Source organism: Hyperoodon ampullatus, assembly GCF_949752795.1.
Source record: "Hyperoodon ampullatus genome assembly, chromosome: 4".
In the NCBI taxonomy this organism is placed as follows: Eukaryota; Metazoa; Chordata; class Mammalia; order Artiodactyla; family Ziphiidae; genus Hyperoodon; species Hyperoodon ampullatus.
In genome coordinates this window covers 34,846,849-34,863,084 of record NC_136917.1, presented here as the reverse complement: position 1 = coordinate 34,863,084, position 16,236 = coordinate 34,846,849, and the positions used below count along the sequence as shown (strand labels likewise).

Genomic DNA, 16,236 nt, shown 5'->3' with positions numbered 1-16,236 from the left:
TAGATGTGTGACAGACAGAGGGAACAGTCAGTGCAAAGGCCCTGAGGCACAAGTGTGCCTGGTTTGTTCAAGGACCATCAAGGAGGCCTGTGCAGCTGAAGCAGAGCAGGTGAGGGGGAGAGTGGGAGGAGGTGATGGCAAGGAGACAGGATCAGATCTTGCAAGACCTTGTGGGCTGTGGGGAGGACTTAGGCATTCACCATGAGTACGGTGGGAGCTATGGAGAGTTCTGAACAGAGGAGGCATAAGACTTGACTCAGGTTTTCACAGGCTCCCTCGGGCCACATTCATGTCTGTGTCACTGTTCTCATCTGTGTCTGTCCCTGCCCCCCCGCCCCCCTCTGTTGCCAGGAATCCCAAGCTGAGCCTTGGGATCCAAGGATCATAAGCCAGGTCCAGATTCTGGCCTTGCTCAGTGGCCCGCCAGCCGCGGGGGTCCCAGACCAAGGTCCCGAGCTGTGGGGGAACCGTGGTGGCTCTGACCCCGGCCCCGCCCCTCCCCCCAGTCTTCCTGCTCCTCCCAGGAGCGCCTGCACCAGCTGCCCTACCAGCCCACCGTGGACGAGCTCCACTTCCTCTCCAAACACTTCGGCAGCACCGAGAGCATCACGGATGAGGATGGTGGCCGCCGCTCCCCTGCGGTGCGGCCTCGCTCGCGGAGCCTCAGGTGGGCCTGCATCCCCCTCCCCGTCCAAGCTGGTGGGTCTGGGGGCTCATGCTCTGCGAGACGCCTGTCTGCAGTTTTGGAGGAAGGTGGCTGGACGCGATGGGCTTCTCTCTCCGCAGCCCCGGGCGCTCCCCCTCCTCCTACGACAACGAGATCGTGATGATGAACCATGTCTACAAGGAGAGGTTCCCGAAGGTGAGGCGGGGCAGGGGGCGGCTGCAGGGAAGCGGGGCGGCCGGAGCCCTCGCTCGCTTTAGCTTCGCGCGCCCCCTGGCGGCCGGAGCCGCGCAGTGCAGGCTTTGGCAACCACTGCCTCCGGGCTGAGCCCCGCGCCGGCATCCCGGCCCTGCCTCCGTCCCTCCCTCAGGCCACCGCGCAGATGGAAGAGAAGCTGCGCGACTTCGCCCGCGCCTACGAACCTGACAGCGTGCTGCCGCTGGCCGACGGCGTGCTCAGCTTCATTCACCACCAGATCATAGAGCTGGCCCGGGACTGCCTGACCAAGTCCCGCGACGGCCTCATCACCACCGTATACTTCTACGAATTGCAGGAAAACCTGGAGAAGCTGCTGCAGGACGTGAGTGCACCAGGAGGCCGGCCACACCTTAGGCTCTGAACCCCCAAATCAGGCTCAATGGCCCCATATTTTCCTTCGCCCCACATCCACTCAGGGGGCGCCTACCACGTGCCAAAGGGCTAGTGTGGATTGAAGGGTGGAGGAGAAAGACTAAAGCCCCGCTCTAGGTCTGAAGGAGGAAGCAGGAATTTATATATATACATATATATTTCACAAAATGCACCTTTTGCCTTTATTTCATCAAAATCACTATATTGTTATAACCAAGATTTTCACATAATTTGGTGATATTGACAGTAATAATTTAAAAGTTTCTTTTATTTTTTTTAAAATTTATTTTATTTTATTTTATTTTCTGCGATACGCGGGCCTCTCACTGTTGTGGCCTCTCCCGTTGCGGAGCACAGGCTCCGGACGCTCAGGCTCAGCGGCCATGGCTCAGCCGCTCCGTGGCATATGGAATCTTCCCGGACCGGGGCACAAACCCGTGTCCCCTGCATCGGCAGGCGGACTCTCAACCACTGCGCCACCAGGGAAGCCCCATAAAGTTTCTTTTATTTTTTTCACTGTTCTAATTAATTTTATTGGAGTATAGTTGATTTTCAACGTTGTGCTAGTTTCTGCTGTACAGCACAGCAAATCAGTTATACATATACATATATCCACTCTGTTTTTAGATTCTATTCCCATATACGTCATTACAGAGTATTAAGTAGAGTTCCCTGTGCTCTACAGTATGTTCTTATTAGTTATCTATTTTATACATACAATAGTGTGTATATGTCAATCCCAATCTCCCAATTTATCCCTCCCAACCCCCCAAACAGGAAGCAGGAATTTAACATCCTTCACCTCCTTCAGGTCTTTACTCAAATGCTACCTCCTCAGATGGCATCAGGACTGAGACTAGGATGAGGCAGGTGATTTCTTTCCCCCTTCAGAACATTAATTATTGAAAAAGTTGAAAAAAAAAAGGTATGTTAAAACTTAACATTAAGTTTAAATATTTTATTTATAATTAAACCAAAATTTGTTATAATTTAACTTTCCTGGTTTTAATGGAAACGAACTAATCAGTAATACTGTTTTCATTAAAGTCATTAATCATTTGAAAAACATAAAAACATGTAGAGATGGTCCCACACGTTTCCTTTTGATTCAAGCTCCAGTATGGTTTGGCCCAGCCCTCTGGGATCCTGTCCTTATTTAAAGTTTTCCGGGAATACCCTGGTGGCCCAGTGGTTAAGACTCGGTGCTTTCACTGCCAGGGCCCGGGTTCAATCCCTGGTCAATCCCTGGTCAGAGAACTAAGATCCCACAAGCCTCGTGGCCAAAAAATAAATGTTTTGCTTATCATTTTTTTCTGCATTAATTTTGATTTTTCAAATAGTGCATTAAAATATTAGTTATCTTGAAGACTGAGGTTTTTGGTGTCCAAGGTGACTGCCTCATTTGCCTCACCATAGTCCTGACTTTGATGGGCATGATAGATAAATTAATATGTGGCCTGTTTGATAGAAAACAGGAACAGGAGAGTAGAGTAATGGCGATTGAGAGTCCTACCAGGTAGTGGGGTGTGATTTTGGATTGGAGGGGTCAAGGCAGGCCTCCATGAGGAGTTGACAACTGAGCAAAGACCTAAAGGAGGAGAAGTAGGAAGCCATGCAAGGATTTGAGGAGAGAGCATGCCAGGCAGAGGGATTTTTAACTCGGCCTGGATTATAGAGCTGTTTTGAAGATGAATTGAGTGAGTGAAGGTTTTAGGACCATGTTTGCTATAACAATAATGATTATTTTTTACCATGTGGCCTGGGCCTCAGTTTACTCATCTGTAAAATGGGACAACAGCAGCAGTATTGTCAGTTCCTGTGGGGATGGGAGAGAAGCCTGGCTCAGGAAAGTCACCTGTGAACCATACCCCCACTATGCCCCGCATCCCAGGCCTATGAACGTTCCGAGAGCTTGGAGGTGGCCTTCGTCACTCAGCTCGTGAAGAAGTTGCTCATTATCATTTCGCGCCCAGCGAGGCTGCTGGAGTGCCTGGTAAGGGGGCTGGGCATGGGCAGGGGGCAGTTGGTGGGGGACAGGGGAGGGGTTGGCTGGGACACCTTGGAGTTCACCCTGAGCGCACCCTGCCTTGCCTCAGGAATTCAACCCCGAGGAGTTCTACCACTTGCTGGAGGCAGCTGAGGGCCATGCGAAGGAAGGCCACCTTGTCAAGACGGACATCCCCCGCTACATCATCCGCCAGCTGGGCCTCACCCGTGACACCTTTCCAGGTGCTGGCTGCTGGGTGCAGGGGACTGTGGGTGAACCAGCTGGGACCCCAGTCTCCGCTCACTCTCATTCCCTTCCTAGATGTGGTGCACCTGGAGGAACAGGACAGTGGTGGCTCTAACACACCTGAGCAGGACGACCTCTCTGAGGTAAGGCCAGGTGGCCTAGCAGGCAACACTCTGGTCTGTCCCGACTGGTCGGGGCTCACCTCCTGGCTCTTTGTCCTCAGGCTGGGTGGACCTCTTGGTCCCCACTCTGAGCCTCAGTTTCCCCAACTCTAAAATGGGTTAATAATAGCTCTTCCTCCATAGGCTTTTTTCTTTTCATGGTAAAATACACATAACATCGTTATTTACTACATTCACAATGTTGTGTGGCCATTACCTCTGTCTAGTTCCTGACCATTTTCATCATCCCAAAAGGAAACCTTGTACCCATTATGCAGTTCCTCCCCATCCTCCCTCCCCCACAGCCCCTGGCAACCACTGATCTGCTTTCTAGATCTTTCTGTCTCTATGGATTTGCTGAATCTGGATATTTCATATAAATGGAATCATTCACCCTGTGGCCTTTGGTGTCTGGCATAATGTTTTCAAGGCTTATCCATGCTGTAGCATAAATCAGTACTTCATTCCTTTTCATGGCTGAATAAAATATGCCACATTTGGTTTATCCATCGTTCATCAATGGATATTTAGGTTGTTTCCATCTTTTAGCTATTGTGTGAATAGTGCTGCTATGAACATTTGTGTACAAGTATTTGTTGGAACAACTGTTTCAGTTCTTTTAGGTACATACCTAGGAGTGGAATTGCTGGGTCACATGGTAATTCTATTTTTAATTTCTTGAGGAACACTGCATGGAGTTTTGAGTGGGTTGAGTGTCTCTGTGTGCTAACAGCTCAGCATAGTAAAAATTACTATAATTCCACCCCCCGGGCCAACCACACTCGGTAGATGTTCCACATATCTGGTGGAGATTGCCCACCATAATGGTCATGCATGTGTTTTCTCTGAGCTGCCTAGTGTTTTCAAAAATATGAAACAAAATATAGAAATCAGAAGATTAAAATTAGAATCTGGGTTTGTGCCTTTTTTGAAAAATTAGAAGCTCTGACAATACTGTGATGGAGCCAGCTGGCATTGAGTGGGGGTTGGCCTATGATATGGGGTATCCACACCCCAGCCACCCATGGCTCTCACCTGGTATGCCTGGCCCCTGAAGGCATTTGGATTTGTGACCTTTGTTTCAAATTGTGTCTATGAATTCACACATACATACACACACATCTGTCATATATATATATATGTATATATATATATATTTTAAAATCTCATTATACATGCCATTTGTTTAATTTTTTGAATAGGTAATGGAATGACATCACTCAAAAGTCTAAAACTCTAAAAAGGTATTTATCTTTAATTGTTGTTTGTAGGATCCTATGTAATTCCATTCAATCAAACTTGTGAATTGAGTGATTCAAATCTTCCATCTTCCTATTCATCTTTTTTTTGCCAGATTGATCTGATAGTTTCTGAGAGCCATGTGTTAAATTCTTGTTTTGAGTAATTTCTCTTTGTAATTCTGTCAATGTTTGTGTCAGACTCTTTTGGGCTACATTTTTAGGAGTGTAGAGTTCAATATTTTTATATCTCATAGATCTTTTTGTGAAATATTTATGTAATAAATCTCTTGTCCCTAAGAAAAATAAATATTATTTTTTAAAAAGACATACAGTGAAAAATCTTATACCCACTCTTGTCCCCCATATCCCTATTACCTCAAATATGATTATATTTTGTCCCCTTTTTAACACAAAAGCATACAGTAATATTATTCCTTGTCCCGCTCCCCATTTAACAAAATACTTTGGAGAACTTACTAATAAGTGTACAGAGATATTCCTCATTTTAAAAATGTACAGGACTTCCCTAGTGGTCCAGTGGTTAAGACTCTATGCTTCTACTGCAGGGGGCACGGGTTCGATCCCTGGTCGGGGAACTAAGATCCTGCATGTGGCGCAATGCAGCCAAAAACAAAACAAAACAGCGGTAAAATATTCCTTTAGATTATATCCCCTCATGTGTTTATTTAACCAATTTCCTGTGTATGGATTGTTTCCAGTCTTGCAATGAGCAGGAGAGTATATATGTCATTTTTCACATGTGCAAGCATATCTGTAGCATGAATTCAAAAGTGAAATTGCTGGATTAAAGGGAACATGCATTTGTAATTCTGATATACACCCAAGTACCTTTCATGGGGGCTGTACCAATTTATACTCCCAAGAGCAAGGTATAAAAGTATCTGTTGGGCTTCCCTGGTGGCGCAGTTGTTGAGAGTCCGCCCGCCGATGCAGGGGACACGGGTTCGTGCCCCGGTCCGGGAAGATCCCACATGCCGCGGAGCGGCTGGGCCCGTGAGCCATGGCTGCTGGGCCTGCGCGTCCGGAGCCTGTGCTCCGCAATGGGAGAGGCCACAACAGTGAGAGGCCCGCGTACTGCAAAAAAAAAAAAAAAAAAAAAAAAAAAAGTATCTGTTTCCCCACAGCTTTGCCCACAGAGTGTCAGCTTTTTGGATTTTTTTTTTTTTTTTTTTTGCCAATCTTCTGAGTGCAAAATGGTATCTTGGGGTCATTTTAGTTTGCCTTTTTGTCGTTATATGTGAGGTTTAACATTTTTTCACATGGTTAAGAGCTCTAACTCTAGTTCACATATCTTGCCTATTTTTTCTCTTCAATGTTAGTTTATTTGTTGATGTCTGAGAGCTCTTTATATATTAGAGTGATTAGCCATTTTGTAGGTTTCTTTCCTAATGGAGAGAAGTTAGTTATCAATATATGGCTTCAGGGTCAGCCAGTCTTGGGTTCAAGTCTTGACTTTGTTACTCCCTCACTGTGGCACTTGGATGAAGGACACACCCACCCCCTCTGTGCCTCAGTTTCCCCATGTGTTAGGTGGAATAACAAGAGTGCCAATCTCATGATGATGATGGGGGTGGTCTCCATCTTTCCCCTGCAGGGCCGAAGCAGCAAGGCTAAGAAACCACCTGGAGAGAATGACTTTGAGACCATCAAGCTCATAAGCAATGGTGCCTACGGGTGAGCCACCCGGGGCTCTGGCGGGGGGAGGGTGGCGGAGGCCGGGTGTCTCGGAGGTGATGGCCGGTCCTCGCTCTCTCCCCCTGCAGCGCCGTCTACCTGGTGCGGCACCGAGAAACGAGGCAGCGCTTCGCGATGAAGAAGATCAACAAGCAGAACCTGATCCTGCGCAACCAGATCCAGCAGGCCTTTGTGGAGCGCGACATCCTCACCTTCGCTGAGAACCCGTTTGTGGTCGGCATGTTCTGCTCCTTTGAGACCCGGCGCCACCTCTGCATGGTCATGGAATATGTGGAAGGTGTGGCTGCCTGCAGGGCTGCAGGGAAGATGAGGGGGTGCTCGCTAGTCAGGGCTGCGGGGGGTGGCCTGCCTGAGTCCCAGTCACCGAATTTACTACCCACCTGTATGTTTATCCAACCATTTATCCATACGTTCCATCTGTTTATTTATATCCAGCCATCTATTGACTTATCTTCATTTCTCGTCACTGATTTTCATTTCTCTCAATATAGATACATCCATCCAATTATCCATCCTTCCTTCATTTCATCTATTCATTTGTTAATCCATCTGTTTTTCTATCCATATATCTATGTGCCATCTCTCCATCCATCCATCCATTTATCCGTCTGTTTGTCCATCCATATTTCTGTTTATCCATTACATCGTTATTTATTCAAGAATAGTTGATTTACAATATTATATTACATCTATTTTTAAAAATTAATAGACTTCATTTTTTAGAGCAGTTTTAGGTTTATAGAAAAATTGATTGGAAAGTACTGAGAGTTCCCACATACTCACTTCCCCCTCCCCCCAGTTTCCCCTGTTATTTACATCTTGTATTAGTGTGATACATTGGTTACAATTGATGAACAAATACTGATACATAATTATTAACTAAAGTCCGTAATTTATATTAGGGTTCATTGCTTGTATTGTACATCTATTTTCCATCAATCCATCTTTTTCTATATCTAGACATTCATTCATCTATCTATTTATTCACCTAACTACTTACCATCCATCTATCCACCAATACCTATTTACCTATTTATTAATCCATCGGCTATCCATCCCTCTTTCCATCCATCCATTTACTGTTCTTAGTTTTATTCATTCATCCAAACCTCCATTCTAGCAGCTATCTCATTTTATCTAGCTAGCTATTTAAATCCATCTATTCATCCACAATTCATCCATCAGTTTATCTGTCCATTTACCATCCATGCAATCATCCAACCACCAATGTATAGGTTTTTCATCTGTTTATCCATCCCCAATATTAATCCACCTATTGTCCAAACAGACATGTATTATGGTTATTAGGACACACACATGATCTCACAGGGATACAACTGTGCCACTTCCGAGCCTTAATTGACCATTCAGTCACTCAACAGGTGTCCCCTCATCATCTCCCTCATGCCACATGCTGTGCTGGGCACTGGTGGATACCCAGACAAACACACTTTTCCCTCATGTAGGTAACATTCAAGTCTGTATAAACATACAATAAACAAGAAAAATAAGCCAAAAGAGACAAGGTTGTTTCATATAGTGAGGTTGGCAACAAGGGATATAAGGCTCAAGAAGACCATGGCCACATGGGCACTTTATTCTCTGCATAGTGTGTCAGGATTATCTAGTGCCCAAATTCATATTCCCTGGCAGTCCAGTGGTTAGGACTCCGTGCTTCCACTGCAGAGGGCACGGCTTCAAGTCTGATTCATCAGTTTCTGACATAGATAAATCTGGCTGAAGAGAAAAAAAGGAAAGAAAGAAATTTATTGACTTGTGATAGAAAAAATCCATGTCACCTTCAGGAATGGCTGTATCTAGGTGCTCAAATCATGTCATTCGTAATCGCTCCATATTTTGCCTCTGTGGACTTTCCTTTAAACAGGCCCTGATATAGTGAGGTTACTATCCAACAGATTCCAGTTTACATTCTATGGGCTTAGTAATCTTTGTGAAAAAAGAGGGAAAAGTCATTGGCACAACTTGGGTTACATGCTGACCCAGCTGTTAAACCTGGAAGGAAATCTGGCCCTTGTAAGAAAAAAGAGAAATGGACACCGAGGGAGACTAAAATATGAATGCTGCTTGCAGTAAATCTGGTGGGGGCAAGTAATTTATATATTAAGGCCCCGGACCCTCAAGGTTCAGACTCCAGATCAAGGGCCTAAACTCAGTCGATAAGCAGGCAGCCTTGGCCCAAACCAAACCTTACCTCCACCGTCAACTCCCTGCATGACCCAACATCTCTCTGAGTCTCAGTCCCCTCCTGGGTAAAATCAGCTGATTATACTGACATTGGAGGATGGCTAAGAGGACAAGAGAAGGCTGGTAGAGGGCAGTCCCTGTGCAAGCTGGGGACTTAGATAGGGAGACCCCTCTCTAAGCCTCAGTTTTCCTTAGCTATAAAATTGGGGCAATGTGAGATGGGGACTCGGTACTATGGTGCATGTTGAGTGCTCAGCTCTGAGCCAGGGGTACCTCCCTCTTCACGTGGGCCTATTCTTTCACCCCCAGGGGGGGACTGCGCCACCCTGCTGAAGAACATTGGGGCGCTGCCTGTGGAGATGGCCCGCATGTACTTCGCTGAGACAGTGCTGGCGCTCGAGTACTTGCACAACTATGGCATCGTGCACCGTGACCTTAAGCCTGACAAGTGAGCCTTGACCTTTCCCATCACTCCTTCCCTGCCCCTCGGGAGGCCCTGGCATGAAAGGGCCAGGAGTGAAGTGGATGGTCCTCGCCTCTAAGACCTCAGTTTGTTTCTGCAGCCTCCTTATCACCTCCATGGGGCACATCAAGCTTACGGATTTTGGCCTCTCCAAGATGGGGCTTATGAGCCTAACCACCAACCTATATGAGGGCCACATTGAGAAGGACGCCCGGGAGTTCCTGGACAAACAGGTGTGTGTGCGGGAGTGGGGGTCACTTCGGGTGGAGTGACCCGGCAGGACTGTGGGGCCCAGGGCCTGGCGGGGGGCACTGCTCCCCCGGGAGGCCCCTCCTGTGGCCAGGGCGTGGGCTGACGTCCTACCCCCAGGTGTGTGGGACCCCAGAGTACATCGCACCCGAGGTCATCCTGCGCCAGGGCTATGGCAAACCGGTGGACTGGTGGGCCATGGGCATCATTCTCTACGAGTTCCTGGTGGGCTGCGTGCCCTTCTTTGGAGACACACCTGAAGAGCTCTTTGGACAGGTCATCAGTGGTGCGTGCCTCCGTGGTGGGCAGGCAGGGGGCACGGAAACATGGGCTGGCCCAGGGCCTCATGGACTCCAAAAGCAAACCCCAGCCCTACACCTTGCTCTGCAGATGACATCCTGTGGCCCGAGGGGGACGAGGCCCTGCCCACGGATGCCCAGCACCTGATATCCAGCCTCCTGCAGACCAACCCCTTGGGCCGGTTAGGGGCAGGTAAGGGGTCGCAGAGAATCTGAGCTGGGGGGGTCTGTTGTCCGGGAGCAGGGCTCCCAGTGCTGTGTCCCTGGGCCGGAAAATGGGTGGGGAGCTGGGCTACTTGGCTGGCCATAGCTGTCGCGAGAATTCCCTCCCCTACACCCGCCACCCCTTCCTCCCCAGGCGGTGCCTTTGAGGTGAAGCAGCACAGTTTCTTTCGAGACCTGGATTGGACAGGGCTGCTGAGGCAGAAGGCCGAGTTCATCCCCCACCTGGAGTCCGAGGATGACACCAGCTACTTTGACAGTGAGCGGGGACAGGGTGTGGGATCCTTTGAGGGGGCGCTTGCATATGGCCTGGGCTGGGACGCAGCTGGGTAGGAGACTAGCCTTAGAAGAGAGGAGAGAGCTGAAGTTGTGGCGGAAGCGGGGGCTTGGCATAGGGGCGTGGCTCAGTCTGAGAAGAAGGTAAGAAAGGAAGCTGGGGTAGGGGTGGGGCCTGGACAGGAGTAAGTTCTAAAACTGGGACTGGACCTAGGTTAGAGGCGATGCTAGGACGCGGCATGAGGCAAGAGCCTGGGCTGGCGGAGGCGCCTTTGGTGCAATCTGGGGATGTGGCCTCTGTGGAGGCAGGGCTAGACGAAGCCTCAGAGAGTGGGACAGGGACCCAGCGAGGGGGCAGGACCTAAATCTGATCCAAGAAAGGGGCAGGGGCGTGGCCGCAGGACCCGAAGCTGGCTCCCGTGGGGGTGTGATTTGGGGAGTGGACCCATGCCCGCGGTCACGACCCACACCTCCACTCCAGCCCGCTCAGACAGGTATCACCATGTGAACTCCTATGACGAGGATGACACGACGGAGGAGGAGCCCGTGGAGATCCGCCAGTTCTCCTCCTGCTCCCCGCGCTTCAGCAAGGTGAGGCCAGGCGGGGATAGGGGTGGGGTGAGACCGTCGGGAGGTGGGACCTGTGTTTAAGTACGGGATGGAGGTGGGCCTGAAGTGGCCAGGGGCTGAGGAGGCTATGGGGAGCAGGGTCCAGGCCCAAGGTCTCAGACTAGAGAAGTTACTGAGGCGGTGAGGATCGGGGAGTGATGAGGCTTGGGCGGGGGCGGGGGGGGGACATCTTCACTGGATGTCTTGGAACCGACCTTTGGCATCGAGTGGAATCTAACGGGAGCCTGGACAATTGTGGAAATGAGGACCCACAGTGGGGCGGGGCTAGATCTGGACGGGGCGGGGTCAGGGCCTGGGGATGGAGGGGGCTGGGCCAGGCCTTGGCGAGGCTGGGCAAAGTCTCGCTTTGAGGAACAGCACGTAGGGGGGGTGCAGAACCTGCCTTGGGCGAGGGCACACATAATTGGGCGGGGCCTGGAGGGGCGGGGCAGGAAGGAGAATAGATTCTTTAGGGCTTGGGCAGGGCAGTGTCTAGAATAGGTCGGAGCCTAATTTTGTGGGGTGGGGCCAGAACTGAAGAACTGTAGGTGGTCGGGGTCGGCCCAGAATTGGGGGGCTGGGCACCCGGCTTTACTGGGGCGGAGCGTAGTTTGGCCGGGTCCAGTAGCGGGAATTCGATTGGTTCGGGAGGGAAGGCGGGACCTGGGGGCTGGACTTGCCTCCATCACCACTCATCCGTCCTTGAAGGTGTATAGCAGTATGGAGCAGCTGTCGCAGCACGAGCCCAAGACCCCCGTGGCAGCAGCGGGGACCAACAAGCGGGAGCCGAGCGCCAAGGGCCCAGAGGAGAAAGTGGCCGGCAAGCGGGAAGGCCTAGGTGGCCTGACCCTGCGCGAGAAGACCTGGAGAGGGGGCTCCCCGGAGATGTGAGCAGGGGCAGGATTTGGGGTTTGAGGGCTGGACCCGAAGGGGAGTAACTCCTCTGACCACGCCCCCTTTGCGCAGCAAGCGCTTCTCGGCGTCCGAGGCCAGCTTCCTGGAGGGGGAGGCCAGTCCTCCGTTGGGCGCGCGCCGCCGTTTCTCGGCGCTGCTGGAGCCCAGCCGCTTCAGCGCCCCCCAAGAGGACGAGGATGAGGCCCGGCTGCGCAGGTCTCCTCGGCCCAGCTCCGACCCTCCAGGCTCGCTGGATGCGCGGGCCCCCAAGGAGGCAGCTCAAGGGGATGGCGCCCCCAGCGCCGGGGACCCGGAGGCCAGTGAGTGCCCCCTCCTGCCGCCTTCCCCAATTCCCCAGGGGTCATATATGAGCGTTCAATGAACCTGTACTGTTTATGCAAGTTCTCGTGTACTCTTCACACTCCAATCTGGGATTCTCATCAACATGAGGAAGACCCGTATTCCATGGTCAGTCAACAAAAGTATTTGAGCGCTCCTCTGAGTCAGGAGCTGTTCCTGACGCATGTTACCTGCTCCCATGAAATTCACAATCCAGCGAGGGAGAGAAGTGGGAAGGGCATTCCAGGCAGAGGGAACGCATGCAAGAAGTTTACAACCTTGGAGTGACCCCTAACCCACCTGCTCTGTTGCAGCTGACCGCCCACGCCCAGGCGACCTCTGTCCACCCTCGAAGGATGGGGACCCATCAGGCCTGAGAGCCACCAATGACCTGGTTCTGCGCCGGGCGCGGCACCAGCAGCTGTCAGGAGACCCGGCGGCGGTAGAGAAGCGGCCTTCTCGAACCGGGGGCAAAGTCATCAAGTCAGCCTCGGCCACTGCCTTGTCTGTCATGATCCCTGCAGGTGACCCTGGGCCCCGCCTGGCAGGGGAGGGGCTGCCCCCATTGGTGCCAGCTGCATTTTCCTGGTCCACAGTGACTGGCTCTGGGATAGGCCAGTGAGAGCTCTGGGACTCTGACTTGGGAGGAGGGAGGAGCAGACACAGGGAGAGCTGTGTCTGTTGGCTTTGACTTCTGACCATGGGTCTGTGTCTGCAGTGGACCCCCATGGAAGCTCACCCTTGGCCAGCCCCATGTCCCCACGATCTCTCTCCTCCAACCCGTCCTCACGGGACTCCTCACCGAGTCGGGACTACTCGCCAGCTGTCAGTGGGCTTCGCTCCCCCATCACCATCCAACGCTCGGGCAAGAAGTATGGCTTCACACTGCGTGCCATCCGCGTCTACATGGGTGACTCAGATGTCTACAGTGTACAACACATTGTCTGGGTGAGCACTAATGGGTGGAGCCTGTGTTCTACGGTGGGGGTGGGGAGAGAGACACCCCCCCCTCCCCAGGGGTGAGGGACAGCTCAAACTCTGGAACCAGGCAACCTGGATAAGACTCCTCTGTGACCCTCCTCTGTAACTTTTCCTCTCTGACTCTCAGTTTCTTCATTTGTAAACTGGGGAGAGTAATTGTTATTTCATAAACTGTTATGAAGATTACCGTGCCTGCAGAGCTAGGTGTCTGGCACATAAGCTTAGGGAGCTTTCCTTGTTACCAAGCCTGTTAATTCTGCTCCTGTGGGGTTCCCTATCCCCAGCACGTGGAGGAGGGCGGCCCAGCCCAGGAGGCAGGGCTCTGTGCCGGGGACCTCATCACCCACGTGAACGGGGAGCCTGTGCATGGCATGGTGCATCCTGAGGTCGTCGAGCTGATCCTTAAGGTGAGTCCATGGGAGAGAGCCAACTGTCTTGGGGTGGGGGTGGGGCGAAGGGTGGGGGAGACCCCAGGGAGTTGGAGTTGCCAGAGCAGCTTCCAGCAGAGAACTTTCCCCCTTTCTTCCCCCAGAGTGGCAACAAAGTAGCCGTGACCACCACGCCCTTCGAAAATACCTCCATCCGCATCGGCCCTGCGCGGCGCAGCAGCTACAAGGCCAAAATGGCTCGGAGGAACAAGCGGCCCTCTGCCAAGGAGGGCCAGGAGAGGTGGGTGGGGCCAAGTGCAGTGGGCGGGGCTATAAACAGCAGGCCCCTGGAACACTCCAGTTTATGCGCGATGGCCAGGGCTTACGTGGGAGAAGCATAGGTGAGGACAGGAGAAGGGACATTCACAGGAAAGGTGGCCGGGGCCACCAAGTGAAGAGCAAAACCAAGACAACAGAGAAGGAGGGGCTGGGAAAGCGGGAGGAGTCAGGAAAGGAGGATGTACCAAGCTCCTAGGCTGAAGGAAAGGCACTGTGGGAGCAGAGCCGGGCCAGCAGATGTGGACTAAGAGGGTGCCGTCCAGGAGATGATTCTGCCTTGCCGGATGTATTATATTTAGGCGACTGAGAGGGGCCGGGAGAAGAGATTTCTATCTGGGATGAGTATGCCAGGCCAGTAGAAATAATTTCTTCCCTTATATGTAGGAGGAACTAGGAGAGGTGGGTGGAGCCAGGAGAGTTTTCTGTTTTGATCAGTGGGTTTGACCTGCACAAGGAGTGAGTGGGGATTTGAGATAAGCCTGGCTGAGTCCAGTGAATTTCTTCCCACTCTGACAGGTGGGTATAGTTGGAGAGGGAGGGGCTAGACAGGTGGGCGGGGCCAGAAAATGTTGGTTCTGTTTTGATGGGTGTTTCCAGCTTGGACTGTGAGTGGTCAGAAAGGAATGGGTAGACCTGAGGTGGGAGGAGCCAAGTGGGACGGAGCTAAAGGAAGTTCTTTGGTCTGGAACTGTGTTGTAGTTGAAGAGGGAGGGGTCAGAAAGGGTGGGTGGTTCCAGGAGGTACCTTGAAGTCCTGAAGTGGGAGGAGCCGGGAGCTCTGGAGTCTGGTCTAGGGAAGGTGGTCCCCTCCTTGTCCTCCAGCAAGAAGCGTAGCTCCCTCTTCCGCAAGATAACGAAGCAGTCGAACCTGCTGCACACTAGCCGCTCTCTGTCGTCGTTGAACCGTTCGCTGTCGTCCAGTGACAGCCTCCCGGGCTCGCCCACGCACGGACTGCCGGCGCGCTCGCCCACCCACAGCTACCGCTCCACGCCTGACTCCGCCTACCTAGGTAGGCCCTGAGCCTGCGCGGGGGCCGAGCTGCGCGCGGTGGCGGGGCGGTGCCCTGGCGGCGCCCGCGGCGCTCATCGTCCTCCCTCTCCCGTCCGCAGGCGCCTCGTCCCAGAGCAGCTCGCCGGCTTCGAGCACGCCCAACTCGCCAGCGTCGTCGGCCTCGCACCACATCCGGCCCAGCACGCTGCACGGCCTGTCGCCGAAGCTTCACCGCCAGTACCGCTCTGCGCGCTGCAAGTCGGCCGGCAATATCCCGCTGTCGCCGCTAGCGCACACGCCGTCCCCGACACAGGCGTCGCCGCCGCCGCTGCCGGGCCACACGGTGGGCAGCTCTCACACGACGCAGAGCTTTCCGGCCAAGCTGCACTCGTCGCCGCCAGTGGTGCGCCCGCGCCCTAAGAGTGCCGAGCCCCCGCGCTCGCCACTCCTCAAACGCGTGCAGTCGGCGGAGAAGCTGGGAGCCTCGCTGGGCGCCGACAAGAAGGGCGCGCTGCGCAAACACAGCCTCGAGGTGGGCCACCCGGATTTCCGCAAGGACTTCCACGGCGAGCTGGCGCTGCATAGCCTCGCCGAGTCGGACGGCGAGACGCCCCCTGTCGAGGGTCCCGGCGCGCCCCGGCAGGTCGCCGTCCGCCGCCTGGGCCGCCAGGAGTCGCCCCTGAGCCTGGGCGCGGACCCGCTGCTGCCGGCTTCGAGTAAGGAGAAAGAGTCCCCGGGTGGCGCCGAGGCCTGCACCCCGCCCCGCGCGACGACCCCCGGGGGCCGGACCCTGGAGCGGGACGCCAGCGGCACGCGACACCAGAGCGTGCAGACAGAGGACGGCGCGGGCGGGGCGGCCAGGGCCGTGGCCAAGGCGGCGCTGAGCCCGGTGCAGGAACACGAGACGGGCCGGCGCAGCAGCTCCGGCGAAGCAGGCACGCCCCCGGTGCCCATTGTCGTAGAGCCTGTGCGGTCTGGGGCCAAGGCTGAGGTGCTGCAATTTCCAAGTGTGGACTCCAAGGGGTTGCAGGAATCTGCACCCCTGGCACCTCCCGCACCTGAGGCCCCGCGGGGCCGGGAGCGCTGGGTGCTGGAGGTGGTGGAGGAGCGGACCACGCTGAGCGGGCCTCGTTCCAAACCTGCCTCTCCCAAGCTCTCCCCAGAGCCCCAGACCCCCTCCCAAGCCCTAACAAAGAGTGTACCCAGCAGTGCAGGGCCCCCAGCCCCACCTGCTTCCCTCCTGGTCCCCACCACCAAGCCTGAGGTGGCGCTGACTTCCCGGTGCCCTGCTGAAGCTGTGCCCCCAGTAGCCCCGACCAAAAAAGGGGCGCCCTGCCCCATGCCCCCGGGCCCATAG

The 16,236-nt window shown here is 53.4% G+C and overlaps 1 protein-coding gene across 1 annotated transcript in view; it reads left to right on the top strand.

Moving 5' to 3' along the window:
• Window positions 1-16,236, top strand: part of MAST1 (microtubule associated serine/threonine kinase 1) — a gene marked incomplete at both ends in the record, with an annotated part of 22,076 nt that extends 5,840 nt beyond the window's left edge. The window contains 22 exons of the mRNA XM_079703880.1: window positions 507-667; window positions 787-862; window positions 1,035-1,244; window positions 3,186-3,287; window positions 3,391-3,523; window positions 3,603-3,670; window positions 6,545-6,624; window positions 6,714-6,922; window positions 9,160-9,298; window positions 9,414-9,546; window positions 9,683-9,848; window positions 9,953-10,054; window positions 10,220-10,342; window positions 10,841-10,950; window positions 11,677-11,855; window positions 11,935-12,182; window positions 12,516-12,725; window positions 12,920-13,149; window positions 13,467-13,589; window positions 13,715-13,851; window positions 14,711-14,898; window positions 14,999-16,236. Of these exons, the coding sequence (XP_079560006.1) occupies window positions 507-667; window positions 787-862; window positions 1,035-1,244; window positions 3,186-3,287; window positions 3,391-3,523; window positions 3,603-3,670; window positions 6,545-6,624; window positions 6,714-6,922; window positions 9,160-9,298; window positions 9,414-9,546; window positions 9,683-9,848; window positions 9,953-10,054; window positions 10,220-10,342; window positions 10,841-10,950; window positions 11,677-11,855; window positions 11,935-12,182; window positions 12,516-12,725; window positions 12,920-13,149; window positions 13,467-13,589; window positions 13,715-13,851; window positions 14,711-14,898; window positions 14,999-16,236 (4,365 nt within the window). The remainder of the gene's footprint in view (window positions 1-506; window positions 668-786; window positions 863-1,034; window positions 1,245-3,185; window positions 3,288-3,390; window positions 3,524-3,602; window positions 3,671-6,544; window positions 6,625-6,713; window positions 6,923-9,159; window positions 9,299-9,413; window positions 9,547-9,682; window positions 9,849-9,952; window positions 10,055-10,219; window positions 10,343-10,840; window positions 10,951-11,676; window positions 11,856-11,934; window positions 12,183-12,515; window positions 12,726-12,919; window positions 13,150-13,466; window positions 13,590-13,714; window positions 13,852-14,710; window positions 14,899-14,998) is intronic.